This window comes from Carassius auratus, chromosome 34 (assembly GCF_003368295.1).
Source record: "Carassius auratus strain Wakin chromosome 34, ASM336829v1, whole genome shotgun sequence".
Lineage (NCBI taxonomy): Eukaryota > Metazoa > Chordata > Actinopteri > Cypriniformes > Cyprinidae > Carassius > Carassius auratus.
The window spans coordinates 19,973,656-19,990,337 of record NC_039276.1 but is presented as its reverse complement, the minus strand read 5'-3'; the positions used below and the strand labels follow the sequence as shown (position 1 = coordinate 19,990,337).

The following is a 16,682-nucleotide window of genomic DNA, read 5'->3' as shown; positions in this document are numbered from 1 at the left end:
TTAAATGAATGCTGAGGCGAGACAGAGAATAAGCAGCTTGTTGTTTTATGTCTTTTGTTCACAAACCAACAATGTCTCCACCAAGGTTTCCCGTGAACTACTGAAGAAGTTCCCAGTAACGCATGTTGAAAGTGTGCTGTGTCCACACAATCTCATGGCGATTCAGAACTATGTAATGTCTTGGCAAATTGGTGGCTAATTTGTTTGAACTGGTAGAAAGTCATTTGTATATTTTTGTACAACATAAAGGATTAGTTCAACAAAAAAATGAAAAATTGTTGAAAATGTTCTTGTCCTCAGGCCACATAAGATGTAAATGAGTTTGTTTGTTCACCAGAACATATTTTGAGAAATGAAGCACAACATCACTTGCTCACCAATGGATCCTCTGCAGTGAATGGGTGCCGTCAGATTGAGAGTCTAAACAGCTGATAAAAACATCACAATAATCCACAAGTAATCCACAACTCTCCAGTCCATCAGTTAATGTCTTGTGAAGTGAAAACATTTTCAGACTTCATGAACGAAGAGAGACCATTTTCATTTTGATGGATTAAGGACTTTTTTAAGGACTTGTATTTTAACTAGTGTTTTTATCAGCTGTTTGGACTCTCAATCTGACGGCACCCATTCGCTGCAGAGGATCCATTGGCGAGCAGGTGATGTGGTGATAAATATCTGATGAAGAAACAAACTATTCTACAGATGACCTGAGGGTGAGTACATTTCCAGCAAATTATTCATTTAAGCCTCAGTGATGTTTATGTTATGGGGTGGACCTTCAAGCTTAGTTTAAAGTGCCCCAATATGGATTTTGAAAATGACCTTTCTTGCAATGTGTAAGCATCCTGCAAAGTTTTAAATCTGAGAGTACACCGCGTATAAAAGAAAGAGTCGACTCTGAATCATTGAGAGTTGTTTTAAAAGGAATCCCAAGCCGTTTATGTCATCATGAAATATTAGCATAATGCACGCCCACTTGTTGATCTTTTCGCGTTGGTCTGAATGAAAATGCAAATTTTTTTCCTATTTTTTGCCACTAAATGCCGCTTTTGGAGCAGTAAATATAGCTGTTTCCCGGTAACACTGTACACAAAGCAGCACTGTGCTCACAAACGCTGCTTTACTTGGGGCTTTAACAGGCATCACAGGCTTGATGCAATGGAAATGAGACCAATCACCGCAGATTAGCGTGACCCAAAGGAGAGACTTTGTTTGTGTAAGATTAGTATCATACAAATTCATATGAAATCTCCACCCCATAAAGTAGCAATATTTTCCTATGATATCAGGTTGATTGTGCACAGTAAGATATTCATTCTCCAGTCCTCTCGAGGCACACAATTACAAAACCTGAAGCTCTCTGTAATGTTATTTCTAATCCCTGAAACCCAAATTATTGTAATGTGTTGTTTTTCTTTAAAAAAAGGAAAGAAAAATACCTTGAAGTGCTGAAATATTGAACCCCAGTGTTACAGCAGCTCCACACACTCACATATAAAAAATAAATGGGCCTAATGAGAACACAGCCACCTTACACTTGCATCTCCTGTGAATAATTAAAATAACTACCTGTTCCTGTGTAAAAACCACAAAGATATTCATTATTCAGGTAGGAAAATGTGCAGCTGAAGAGCATTCCTAATAAAATGTTCAATACAATAGTTATTTTTAGGACAAAATAGCCTACAATATCCTAATGTCTGCAGTGGGCAGTATTAATATGAGGAGTTATCAGGAAGTGAACATGACATCAAAACAGCCTGACCACATTAAAAGCTTTGAATAACACTGGCCAGTGATTCAGGACAGCCGAAAAAACCATTACTTCGACAGAACCGTGCAGAACAAACATTAATAGTGACCTAGCCGCAGTGTGGGAAAAGATAGTACGGTCTGATGTGACGGAGATAGAGCTCGTTAATCCCGAATTCAAAGTCGTATGTGCAAATCTGACACTTCCTACACCTCAGAAAGCACATACAGTTGTTCATTGTGAAGTACGGTGGTGGCAGCCTCTTGCTGAGGGGCTGCTTTTCATCTGCAGGAACCGGACATCTTGTTAAAACACGAGGGAAATGGATGGTGCAAAATACGGAGACAGGCAGCAAGAGTCACACATGAGCAAATCAACCCTGGAGTAGCTTGAGATAAACTGAGTTTGTCGCACAAAGGCCATGGCAATTCTAATGATGAACCGGAGCACTATTTGAAAGTGATGGTGCTCGGTGCTACTCCATATTTCATGTAGCTAGTACCGTTTTGAAGAAGCATTTAGATTTTTTTGAATACAAAAATCAAAAATCAGCTGGTGTTTAACAAGCACAAACACGATTAGGATGTAATTAAGGGTGTCAAATGTGATGTGGAGACTTCTGGGAATACTTTTGAGTGATGATGACTCAAACAAAACACTGAATCAGTTTAATGAAGCAAATGAAGTATCAAAACAAAACTCTCTAAAATGACTGTGACTTGTAGCTCTACGCTGGAGTTATTTAGTGTGACGTACCAACAGCAATGATAGTCTGAATATGTCTATTTCTGAATATGAACTGTATGAGAGTAACTGTGTTATGTTTAATGGAATTATTACAGTGTGAAATGGTAAAGGGGACGACAGGATGTTATGCACCAGTTTTAATTGAATGCAAGAAAACATGAGCATAACATTTTTATAAAATCATTTAATGCTACAACATTTGCTGAACATCTTGTACAACTTGCTTACCTTTGTTTAAAGTTTAGAAATATGTGGTCATACTTCACTTTATATAATATAATCAGTATAATCAACATATTGTACATTATGCAAAACATTTAATAATATGAACAACAGATAGCTACATTATGAGATCAAATGTTTTGTACATCACGGGCCCTTCTCCAATCATGTTTCTAAAAGATTATATGTGAATTAATTCTCTGTTTGTGTCTTTGGTCTCAATATAATTTGGAGAAACACACATGAGTCTTATCAGAGAAAACATCAGAGTAACATTCTTACGAAAGAAATAGACAAATGCACAACAGATTTGCCTAACAAATTTACAGCAGAAGCCCAAATGCAAGAAGTGTCTAATAATAAACCTTTCCATTGTTTGTGTAATGCACCAGTGAAACATCTGGACACTCCCTCACATGTATAGCCATTAAAACAATAACATTATGGGAAGTTTTCTTCTGATGAAGACCATCAGAAACATGAGATCAGTCAAGTGTGTCCAAGCATTTAACTGCTAGTGCAATTTTAATTAAATGCAAGTGCAATGTTCCAATCTACATACAGTATATTTTTGCCCTTAATATGGCTAAATATTTATGTAATGGGCTGTACACTGAATTTAGTAACACTTTACAATATTTTGTTAACAGTGGGTACATTAGTTATCTGTATTTTTTGAACTAACAGCAATCAATGTTATTTTCAGCATTGACTAATAAATTAAAAACTAAAGTCGTATCTGTTAATATTATTTCATGAACTTGAGTTCACGTAAACCAACAATGAACAGCTGTATTTTAATTAAATAATGTTAACCAAGATTAATAAATACTTTTCCAAATGTCTTGCTCATTGTTAGCTATTGTTGATACATTAACTAATGTCAACTAAATGGGACATTTTTGTAAAGTGTTACACTGAATTTCTTCCTCTTATGAAAAATAGTATGTTTTTCACATACAAAAGGTCTGTTTGAAATCTATAATATTAAAACCCACTAAAATATTGTTCAGCTCTAAGTAATCGAGTTGCATATATGGATTTCTCTCTAAATATAAGACATTTGTGAAAATGTATAAAAGTGGCAGTTTTTTCCTTCCTCACATCTACTGAAATGACACAGTTTGTTGCAGGTATTTCATATTACTCTCGAAAAATGTTTTGGTTTTACGTTGTTCAGTTTTAGTTACATTTAATTGTTGCATGGAATCAATTTAAACAAAACATTTAATTTAAAAGACCAATATTTAACTGTGCAGAATAATGGCTTGAATTAATTAAAGGAGTAATAGGATGCCAACAAAACAGCTCTTTTCAGAGCACGCCGTTTTGTAGCATTTTCCTTTAAATGTTAATGAGCTCTGCTGACCACGCCCCTCTCTTCAAGCTGCTCTCTGAGGGACTGTTTACTTTAGCTGCATTAATCATGAAACTTGCTAATTAGTACAGTATTAAGGAAAGACGATTGGCAAAGATTAATTAAAAGACCTTACACTCCTTCTGTTGGTAAAGCTAGATCACGAATGATTTGTGCAAACATAGATGCATTTATGTAGATTGGGGCTGCATTCCCTTCACAAACAAATGTAACATGAATCCACTGCGTCTTCAAGGTGTCGGGAGTAAATGACGACTGCTGGGTTCATTATTACATTCAACAACAGAACACTTAGGAGGTATTCTTGTCTACATCTGCTCCGGCGGTGAAACAATGGTGGACTGATGACAGTCACTCAGGGCAGTCTAAGGTAAAACACCAGTCCAGTCGGTGCTGACACACTTCTGTCAATCAAACTATTGAGGGAGGGGCCTGGGTCTGTGTGATGTCACAAAGACAGGCATCTGAGATAGGCTCGATTTGATAAAGGGGTAAAGATTTAAGCAGAAAAAAAAAAGAAAAACCTGCCTGTGTCTTTATCATTATAGGGTGGTTGTGTACACACACTGCTAACACACATTTCAATTCAAACAACTTGTAAAAGTGCTTCATATGTCCCCTTTAAGTTCTTTGAAGGTTTTCTTTCTTTTTTTTCTTTCTTTTTTTTTTTTGCAATCCCTTCATTGGTGTTAGAGATAATTCTTGCACTTGATTAACTTCTGGAAAGCCCTTTTGAAATCCTCGTTAAAGATGGTGTAAATCAGCGGGTTGATGAGAGAGTTCAGATATCCCAGCCAAGTCAGAAAGTTGGTCATCTGAGGAGATGGAGTGCAGGACGCACACATGTTAACAATCACCTCATGGATGAAGAACGGCAGCCAGCAGATGACAAAAGCCCCAATAATGAGTCCCAGAGTGGTGGCGGCCTTCCTTTCATGCGTGCTGGAGATGCGGTTTTTCCTGATGGACCGTTCTCTGAAAGACCGAGTCTTTGGGCTTTTCCCAGCGATGCACACTCTTTCGCCTTCGGTGGAGGGTTCAGACACTGATTTCTCCGGAGGGCTTAGGGTGTCCGGGGATGTGGGCTCCTGGTCGCTGCACTTGGGAAGCATGTGTCCATTTATCTCTGGCTTGTTGAAGCAGCTGGCTCTCCTTTTGTAAAGAGTCTTTGCTGCCTGGTAGATCTTGTAGTAAAGAATGATAATGAGTATTAGCGGGATGTAAAAAGCTCCGAACGTGGAGTAAAGCAAAGAGCCAATGTTGTCATGTTTAATGATGCACTCATTTTCTTGGTGGCCTCTCAATAGCATTGGCGGCAGAGAGACTATTATCGAGAGGAGCCACACCACAATGATCGTGATGGCGGCTCGTAGAGACGTCCTCTTTCTCAAATACTCCACGGCGTCTGTAATGGCACGGTATCGGTCCACAGCGATGGCCGCGAGGTGCAGGATGGAGCACGTGCAGCAGGTTATGTCCACGATTAACCAGATGTTGCACATGACTTCACCCATGACCCATGTCTCCATCACAATGTAGGCAATGCTGAAGGGCATGACTAATATGGCCACCAAAAGGTCAGTCACGGCCAGTGAGCAAATGAGATAGTTTGCAGGATGGTGCAGCTTGGGTGTGACGATGATGGCTGTAATGACCAAGCAGTTCATGGCCATCGTCAGTATAGCAAGAAACGAAAGCGTGAGGGAGAGGACAATCACGCCCCATGTGTCTGTATGTGTTTCATTTGAATTCATGCCTAGGACAGAACAGGACAAACAGAATCACCAAGACAGGACAAAAAAAAAATCTGCTGGTGAGTTCTGTATAGAGTATATGATACATAAATGAGCATTAAACTGAAAATTAAACTAAGCTGATTAGTTATTCAATGTAAACGAAATATTTACAGAATATTTACTCCAAGTTTCCAACTTGGAGTCGATTGGTTTATTTCAGTGTGTTTATGTATTACCTGATAGACTTTATTAAAAATGACAATTTTAATTTAAAAGAACTCTTTTCTATTTGAATATATTTTTCTAATTTGAATTTTCAGCATCATTTCTCCAGTGTAATGGACTGGAGTGGTGTGGATTGCTTGTGGATAATTGTGATGTTTTCATCGGCTTCATTCACTGCAGAGGATCCACTGGGGAGTAAAGTTCCTCGCACACTGAGTCAGAAATTTTCATATGCTTTTTTCGTATTCGTCATCCTAAAAATGTGTCGCGCACACAAACCTTGCACACTGATGCGTGTTAATTAATCTGCTGTGAAAGAATCCGCAAAACAATACAAAATGCAGTCTTTGAGCAGTGAGGATGATTGTGTTCTCTAAATTGTCTAAATTAAATTGTGCCTCTCTTTTCTTTAAAAAGAGAAAAAGAAAGAGGAAATGTTGTATCCATCATCCAATCCAAGGAGAGGTCCACGTGCTTATCAAGGAGCTTTGGGATTATCCAATGTTTACTTCAGGATGTCAATGGCTCAGTTTGATGCTTCGCTAGTGATACTGGGGCCACATATTAAAAAGAAGACCACCCAATTATTGTTTTCTCAGTGTGCAAGGACCAATACAGGGCTTTGTGCAGCGAAAATAATTGGATCAACTAGTCAGACGCCTTGCTTGTACGGTGGCTCTGAATTGTCAAAACACCTCTCAGAATTGAATTGAATTGAAAATGCTTGCTACGGATGTCAAAAACACTGAAAATCGAACTCGATCAGGACGAAAGTTTTGGAGGCAGTGTGTAAACGTGATTGACAGAATGTGAGATCGTATTTCTTTTTTAACGTGCGAAAATTTCGGACAAAAATTTCTGACTCGGTGTGCCTTAACTGATGAAATGCTAAATTTCTCTAAATCTGTTCAAGATGCACAATCAAACTCATCTACATCTTTGATGGCCTTTTCAGCAAACTTTCATTTAGATTTGCTTTAAGATTTACAAGTAGAGTAAATACGACAGATAAAAGTCACGTAACATACTGAAATAAATGTGAAGACTGAAACAACATTTCTTATAAAACATACTCTAATAATACTTGTTTTACTTTTTCTTTGAAAAACTTTTTCTTTGAACTGAAATGTAGCAACTACTGATGTAGCAGGAATGAAATCGGCTTCACACACACACCTTATTTTACAATAAATGTAAGGTTTTGAGCTTGCTATCAAATGTTATGATGCGCAGAAAGCTTGAAATAAAACAGAAACTTTAGTGAGTCATTAAAAATCACACTTTTAATGACTCACCAGTTATCAGTTTTGTTCATTCTAAGAAGCATTCTCACTAATTCTCCCCAAGTCATCAAACATTTCATTTTTGTCTAAATAGAAATCAACGGATAACTATTACAGTGTGAGTTATATAACAAGAAAGCATAAACCTAATGGCCTTCATGGGCATTAAATAATGTGGACATTTCTTGTGTGGCCTCTTTTATTCACTGGGGAACACTTCCGAGTTCACCTGGTTTACTCTATTGAAATATCATGAAGGGCTTTTCACTATTCATACCTGTAGAAGTGCTGCTTATTCATCTGACAGCTTCTGTCTGTGTGTGTTCATCGAGCTGCACGTCATCCCAGCATTGTGTTCAGAGATCTTGACCATGGTGGTCTATTCCATCATTCGCCACAAATCATCTGAAAGATCAAAAGGAGTGTTAATGTCAAAGGAGAGTTTGTCAGATTGTCCTTGCAGAACACGGGAGGGAATAGATGTTATGACTGCTGCTGAAATCATTGATGAAAGAGGAATATGATTTTTTCTGAAGAGCATCTGAATCGCTGTCTTTTAAAAGGAAAACGGGCCGGAGAAAGCCACATGAGAGCTCGCAGGATGTTTTCTATTCAGTACAGCGAGGAATTTGACTGAACGTGCTGATTTTCATTACATCAAGTATCAGCTGTTTATGACTGTCCCTTGAACTTGTGCATTTGATGTCTTTTTCACAATCTGCAATTTTTTAAAGATTATTTGATGAATAGAATATACAATATGTTATAATATTCACACATGCACACATACATTGTATACCTATGCAATGAGCTTAAAAGTGTGAGAGTGGGTAACACAAATGGTTGTACGGATGCACTCTTCATCACATGCTGGCAGTGTGTTTGTATTAGTGCTGGCTTTGAGAATATGGTTGTCATAGAGACTCATGGGGATGGACTTTCTGACCAAAAGGCCAGAGCTATTCAACAACAATTGATTTCAAACACTCTAGAAGCTCTTTCTCTGCCAACATGATGATGTTAGTCTATTAGTCAGATTGTTTTAGATGTAAGGTCAGTTTATCTGAAGAACTGGTAGATTTAAGCTAATTGTTGTGGAATCTCTCTTTACATGGGAATATTTATTGGGATTTTCACGCACAACCATCTCAAGGGTTTACAGAGAATGGTCCAAAAAAGAGAAAATATCCAGTGAGCGGCAGTTGTTGGGAGGAAAATGTCTGGTTGATGTCAGAGGTCAGAGGAGAATGGGCAGACTGATTAGAAATGATAGAAAGGCAACAGTAACTCAAGTAACCTCTTGTTACGACCAAGGTATGCAGAATAGCATCTCTGAACACACAACACGTCGAACCCTGAAGCAGATGAGCAACAAGCAGCAGAAGACCACACCGAGTGATGCTCCTGTCAGATAAGAACAGGAAACAGAGGCTCGCCAAAACTGGACATTAGAAGATTGGGAAAACGTTGTCTGGTCTGATGATTTCTGCTGTGACATTCAGATGGTGTGGTCATAAAATGAAAGGATGGATCCATCCTGCCTTGTCTTAACGGGTCAGGCTGCTGCTGGTGGTGTAATGGTGTGGGGGATGTTTTCTTGGCACACTTTGGGCCCCTTAGTACCAATTGAAATTCGTTTAAACACCACAGCCTACCTGAGCATTGTTGCTAACCATGTCCATGCCTTTATGACTAGTATACCCATCTTCTGATGGCTACTTCCAGCAGGATAATGCACCATGTCACAAAGCTCAAATCATCTCAGACTGGTGTCTTTAACGTGACAATAAGTTCACTTTACTCAAATAGCCTCCACACTCACCAGATCTCAATCTAATGGAGCAACTTTGGGATGTGATGGAACGGGAAATTCAGGATGTGCAGCCGACAAATCTGCAGCAACTGCGAGATGCTATTATGCCAATCTGAAACCAAAATCTCTGAGGAATGTTTCCAACACCTTGTTGAATCTATGCCACAAAGAATTAAGGCAGTTCTGAAGACAAAAGGGGGTCCAACACGGTACTAGCAAGGTGTACCTAATAAAGTGGCCAGTGTGTGTGTGTGTGTGTGTGTGTATATATATTGATTGATTGATTCAAAATTTTTATTATTAACAAATTATTCCTTTCCAATGTATAACCTGAAACAGTCAGAAATAGAATAGAACAAATGATTATGTTGATTCTTCCAATCTGTCTATTAAAGCACCAGACATTAGGACAGGCTCTCAACAAAAGGATTTAGTTGTTCCTGCAGCTAGTGGAGTTATTTAGCTCAGTGACACTCGGCCACATTGCTAAATTGCTTATATTGATCAGACGACACTCTTCACTGATCTCATGTAATCATCAGGCGATCACAGTTTTCTGGTTCACTCCTCATTGTTCATGTATGGTGTTTCCTAATGAAACATTTGGGCATGGGTCTCATCCAATCAGTTTCTTGATATCATTTTCCTGAATCTCCAAAGTAACTGTTTCCATGATAGTAGATGTAGATTATTTCAATTCACGTACTCCTGGGTGATGCATGTGCCAACTGAGCAACTGCCTTTCAGATGAATGGGAACGTTAATGGATCGCTCTCTCTAGATATTCTAGTTGCAGGTGATGTTAGAGGGAGAAACATGCTCATACTAAACAGCATTTTAGTCCACAAAATGCCTCTACATGCAAAATGAGTCATTATTTTTTTTTACTTCCTCAAAACTGAAACGTGCATATGAATATTATCATCTTTACTATACATTAGCACAAGACAGACAGACTAAAAGCTGCAAAACATCATTGTTGATAGTTACAAAACCTAAAAGGTATGTCTGAGGACTACCAAAATAAAAATTTGGTTACGCTATAAGAATATAATTCATTTCGCATGAGTCTTCTTGCATTTTACTGTTTTTGCGCTTCCTAACTTAAGCAGTTCTGTCCTACAGAACAAACTTCTTTTTACTTTGTTATCACTGTCTCCCCCCACATGCTCTCTGTTCGCTCTTGTGTGGAGATTCTCTAGGGTACACTGACACTGCCAGAAATAATACAAAAAGACATAAGAACATCACTGAAGAATGTTGCAATATTTACAATATTTTTGCAGAGTAACTTCCTGAAACTAAATGTTACATTTTTACTTTTATTCCTGAATTTGACAATGTAAAAACTCCTTTTAAATATAAAGTGAAAAAAGAAGGTGACTGTGGTTGCCAGATCCTCACTTTAAAAAAAATGTCAAGTCAAGTCACCTTTATTTATAAAGTGCTTTTGACAATCCAGATTGTCAAAGTATTGACACAATGCACTGACAATGTTTCATGTATGCCAATGTTTGTATATTTTGCATGTCTTTATGTAATGTTAACACAAACTACAATCTGTTTTGAACCTTAAAATACTGTACACTGATTACCAGCATAATAGTATTAAAATAAAAGGCCAAAGGCCACATTATGTTCTTCACAATATGTTTTTCCAAGATCCATGACTAATAAACATGCATAAACAGCAACAGATTCACCCACACAAAAACAAAACTCTATCAGTTATAATAAGAGTCTTTTATGGGGTGCCAAGTGTAACCTGACTATGCAATTTCATGGACTAAATGAACTGTGTGACCCAAAGTGCAAACACATTTCATACGCAAAATGACAGATGCCAGTTGCTTTTTCTATTTGTTGGATGACATGCATATCTAATTCACTGAATGAGCATTTTGCGGAATGCTGGAATCATTTGTTTTCGGTTAAATCAAATACATTTTTACTGCAACAGTTTCTACAGCATGGATTTCTAATTCAATTATCAGACTTTACACACCAAAGATTAGTTAGTTAGAATCATAAACACGTATGAATATTTAAAGCAAACATCTGGCACACAAAATGATTGACAAAAAATGTAATAACATGTAAACAAGGATCAAGTAATGAATAAAAACTGGAACATTTGACATGAAACCTTCTGCACTTTGAAGATAAGTTGCTCTCAATACACATTTAGCCTAATATTTATTGCACTATTTGCAGTCTGTGATTCTATGTCTTTATCTTGTTTTTTCATAAATATTACCGATGTAAGTTTTACTTTTATATTTATGAGCTCAAAAAAGTGATTTCTTAGAGTATTTGCAAATTAAAACCATATATAATTCATGTATGTTTTGTTATTGTTAACAAGAACTATTAAAATCAGTATTTAAAAAAAAAAGTTTGAAATAAACCAGAAAAATATATATTTTTAAATAAATACAAAAAATAAAAGGTATTTCAAAATTTGTATAAATACTATAACAGTATATAAAATAATACTAAAACAACACTAATGTCATTACATTAGAATACAGCATATTAAGCTTATTGCTATTTATTTTAGATAAAGACAGCTTAAGAAAAACATTTCACAAAAGGTTTTAAATTGTACAATACTGTAATGTTCAAAATATAACAAAATACTGTGACAACTTCAGATTATGTCCATAGTTAATGAGCCACACCTGTGTGAACATAAGAAAAGTGACTTCATACATCTTTTTAAAATCAGTTGCTGTTGAGTTAATGCAAAACTGCTGAATATTTTTCCCTACTGATAATACTCCACTAAAAAAGCAGAAAAATATCCCCATATCTTGCTAATAATATAAAACAACACCATTTTTTAGCTGCGTTTGTAGCAAACATTCATATTGTTACAGATGGAAAAAAAGGCTTAAGACCAAAACCCCCCTTAAAAAACATGCTTATCATCTGTATATTAAAATAGGCATTCAATTATTTAATTTACATGATCAGTGATGCTTTTATGTCAAAGAAAGACCTTCGCTAACAGCTGGAAATTCCCAAAGGCAAATCAGTCGAGTATTATTCTGAGCGATTCAGCAAAAAGGTGCCTTTATGCAGCATACATCAATATTTGATATCAACTGTATAAACTTTAACATTTCTAAGATGGTAAGCTATGAATGAAGTTTGAGATGACAAGATGCACCACCTCTTGATGTCTAAGCAATCGAGAAAGAGCTCTAATTGCATTTTGGAGCGAGCTGCCTCTCAACACTGGGTCTGAAAATGGCATGCTTGATGAGAACGCTTAATACACACTTCCTCTTCACAGCAGGTACTAATGGAAAAAGATAACAGTGCCACTTGGTGTAATATAACGAGTGATGTCGTCAGAGCCAGGGCAGCACCAAATATGACAGAACTGAGAATGACTGTACTTACACAAAGCGTGATATAGTTGGGAAAATGGGTGTACGAGAAAATGAAGAACTAAGAAACTGACTTGAAAGCAGGGATGCCATCAAATGCATGCTTCATTACTGCTTTCATTTAAAAGCCACATTTTGCATATCTTGCCATGATAAGAGAATGGCAAAAATCAGCAGTCCTGATGATAACTGAATGAGTAATCTGCTTGAATGAAACAGGAACTGTGTTCTACTAGCACAAAGATCCAGGCATTTCAAGGACAAATACTGTGGCAGCACAAATATGAAGTATCCTGAGCATTGTACTGTTGCTTTATCATTTCCTTCACCACTTGAGGGGAACGACGTGCTCCTTCGCAACGTGTTTTCTTTGTTGAATAATTTTGGGGTTTGGGGAGATACAGTACCATGACCTTCATTAAAATGATAATTCTGTCATCATTTACCCACCCTCGTGTCATTTCAAAGATCAAAAGATGCATGGCTTTTTTTCTTCTGTGGAACATAAAAGGAGGAATCTTGAATAATGTACTCACCGGTCTTTGCCATTTAAATAAAAGTGAGTGAGAATCCAGTCACAGAACACAGTCAAAGTATAATAAAGCAATCTGATAGCATATGATAGATATGATATGAATAACAGACCAAAATGTAGCACAGATTTGCACATTTGCTCGTTCAAACTTGCTGCATTTCGACAATGCATTCGTCAATGATGATCGGTCATAACACTGCTGATGTCAAACCTCATTTGTTGTTTGCCATGGAACAAGGTAGTTTTGATTACAAAATGCACAAAAAGCAAACCATAAAATGTCTATTCAAGTCCTTGTTCAACATTTTAATTTTAGCCGTTTCCATATATCAAATTATTGTATGGTTTGGAACCATTTGCACTTCTTCAGCTGTGTTTTGATGAAAGTGATTGCAATACACTCGTATGCACCGTCTGAGATGGGAGAAAAATAGCTGACCTGACATTCTTTGTGTCAAAGGAATAACCATTAAAGGGTCTCCTGTTGAAAGAAGTCCCTTTTTCTTTGTTAGTACAATGTCAAAACTTGAGCTGAAGCACTTAAAAATACAATTAACGTTACTCAAAGAGATGCCTGGAGATTGTATGCTATTTCTGTTACATTCTCAGACAGCTCTTCATGGGAAAATATGCTTCCTATGATGCCAGCCATGGAGGGACAAAATGATATTAAACAGGTCCATATGGATCAAAGGGATGCAAAGCAGACGTCTTGCAACTTCTGTCTCAAATGCAAACACGTTTTGAACTGAGACAGTAGACATGGCTATACTGTATTACCCTGTCTCATCACATCAGCCATTTTTCTAAAATATCTTTGTTATTCTATCTGAGGACACAGTCTATTTGTCCTGTTGCTCACATAAAAGCAGTTTCCAAGATGTCTCAGGGGAGGCACTTTATAGCTTTTGTCCTCACTAATTCCTACATCTTCAGATCTGAAACCACATAACCCGGATACATCTGAGCTGTGTGACAAAACCCCCATTAATCCCTGCTGGTTTTTAAACTTTAGCTTCGCAAAGATCAGATAACATTAGATAAGATTTTGCATGAGATCAGATAACAGCCTAACATTAGAAGTATTTGGTGAGATGAAGGCCTTAGGAAATGTAAACAGTATACATTATTTCTTTTTCTAGCACAACACTGGCTGCTCACCTTTTCAAAAAAAACAAAAAACAAAAAAAGTTTTAGAATATTCCATCCATCATTACTGCCCAAAGAAAAACAATACAGTTCACTGAACACATTTAGATGTCACATTTTATGACAACACGTCCTACTATATGGGGTAAGGTGTCACGTAGGAACCTGACTCTTACCTCTTTTTTTAACCAATATTTAAACAGCAAAAAATAATGAAAATGACAATGCAAAAAATATATGGAATATATGGTTCCAAGATTCCATGGAATCTTTCTTTTGCACAAAATGTTCCTTTGTTCTTCACACTTAGAACGAAGAATATATAGCCTATATATAAATATATACTATGAAGCCCCTTTACATTTCCCTTTACCCAATTTTCAAGAACTGCAATATCCATATGGATAATTTCTAAATTGTTCACTGTGAGAAGAAAAACAAACAAACAAACAAACAAACAAAAACACACATCAAGACGGTTCTACCACACACTTCTCTAGACTAAACACATGACTGCATCCAAGTCTTCTCAGAACAGGGACTCAGACTGGTGTGAAATCACAAGACCAAGTCCATAAACTCCTCTCACTCTAAACCTATGCTGAAAAATGCTCCCGAGCAAAAATCTGTTATTGCTGACAAATGACTCTTGCACAAGATATGTTACTGTGCCTCACTGTCACTGGATGAAGTCCAGAATTGTCCAGAATTGTTTCTTTTCTCTAAAACAACGGTGAGATACAGAGGATTCTGAGGTAGCCTTTCATCCATCATTTGCATGTCAGGTAAGAGAGAAAAATGCAAAGAACTAATGGTAAAGTATCAGGTGAGCAGCCAATATGCTAATGACAGAAAACTGTATTTGCCAATAAACAGCACCTAGCAAAAACTAGGATGAACCAGAAACCTCCAATAATGGTAAAGAAAATGAAATAATGACTCACACAGTGTTCTCATATGTTGAGATAGAGGCTTTCCTTAAGATACTGATGATGAAGCCCTTCATCAATCACTTGCATGTCACGGATGGGGAAAAAATGAAGACCAACTTATCAAGTCCTCAGCTAATATGCTAATGAACAAAAACAACATTTGCCCATATCGGGCCAGTATGGTAATGAGACATGGTGTGGAACTTAGACATCGTTATAAATAGAAAAGGTTATGGAAAAACACCAAATTAGTGTTTATTACTCACTGCAGTCTATTGTTATTGTTATACATGCAGCAGAGGTAATATTAATGACGTAGAACTGATTATTGCATGTGTGTGTGATTGATATATATGTATATCTATATATCTGTAAAACACACATTCTCCTCATATAGCTATCTGACAAAATTCATAATCACTATCAAACTGTTCATAAAAGATGCATCTTGAACAGTGCTATAAATCATAAAACCCCCGATGATTCAGATCAAGAATTTGATAATGATAGATTTGATCTGATAAAATAATGTGTCTAGTAAAACTCTTTAGTTTACACGAGACAAGGGAAGGGGCTAGAAACAGAAAATAACATAATACCGCAAGATACTAAATGATTCGCACTGTTGTTAACCACATCGTTTTTAATTGAAAAGCGTATTTATCCGTTTGAGTTTGAAAACTACCTGTATCTTAATAAGCTTGTTTATTTTTGCAATATTGCAACAAGCCATTACCATGCAACGAACTTGATACAACTTGAAACTTGATACAACTTGATACAAGAATGAAATAATGACTTACATTGAGATGCAATTTGTTGAGGTGATGGCATTCCTCTAGAAGCGCACGCCGGAATTTGATGTTTCTCCTCACGAGACAGATGAATGTCTATCACAGGCGCACAGAGCAGCGCTCGCGCTCATACTGACATTCAACCGGGATCGACCAGGCGCCGAGAGCGCGCAATTTAATACTCACGTGCACACTCAGTTGTGTAAATGAGTGCATTGCTTGATACAGGTAGTTTTAGTTTGAGTAAACGGTATATATAATGTGCTCTCTCTCTCTCTCGCTCTCTCTCAAACAACAAAAGAATAGAAACTAGATCTTTTCCGTTGACATCACTCAGAGAATCATCAAAGGCGCAACCGATGACTTTTACTGTAGCTGAGGTCGGTTTTGCGCTTTTAACTGAGTGCAAATGAGCTTTAGCAGTTACCTTTTCAATGGCTTTTTACACCGTAGTTTAGATAAATATATGACTCAATAATGTCTTACTTATGAGACATTTTTTATTTTGTAATGAAACAGCAGAACTCTTAAGTGTTTGAAAGGCTCGGATACAGAATAACGCACATCTTGAGGATGCAGTAGCTATCCAAAAATATAGCTGTTTTACTATAAACTCACTGACAGTCTACAGCAGTCATATCATATGATTTTATTAATTATTTTTTCCAATGGGGTGCTTCGCGATGGGGTACATTTTCATTTTTAGGAAGCTTTTAG

General features: G+C 37.0%; 1 protein-coding gene across 1 annotated transcript; it reads right to left on the bottom strand.

The window, feature by feature from the left end:
• Window positions 1-2,706: 2,706 nt before the first annotated feature.
• LOC113053476 (5-hydroxytryptamine receptor 1F-like) lies at window positions 2,707-16,123 on the bottom strand. Its single transcript, XM_026218548.1, has 3 exons — window positions 15,975-16,123; window positions 7,625-7,752; window positions 2,707-5,859 (listed from the first exon to the last, which is right to left on the bottom strand). The coding sequence occupies exon 3, from the start codon at window positions 5,855-5,857 to the stop codon at window positions 4,793-4,795; it is 1,065 nt and encodes a 354-aa protein (XP_026074333.1). The 5' UTR covers window positions 5,858-5,859; window positions 7,625-7,752; window positions 15,975-16,123; the 3' UTR covers window positions 2,707-4,792.
• Between the last annotated feature and the right edge of the window lie 559 nt (window positions 16,124-16,682).

Coding starts and splice junctions, on each gene's coding strand:
- LOC113053476 (XM_026218548.1), bottom strand. CDS start 5,857: ATGAATTCAAATGAAACACATACAGACACATGGGGCGTGATTGTCCTC.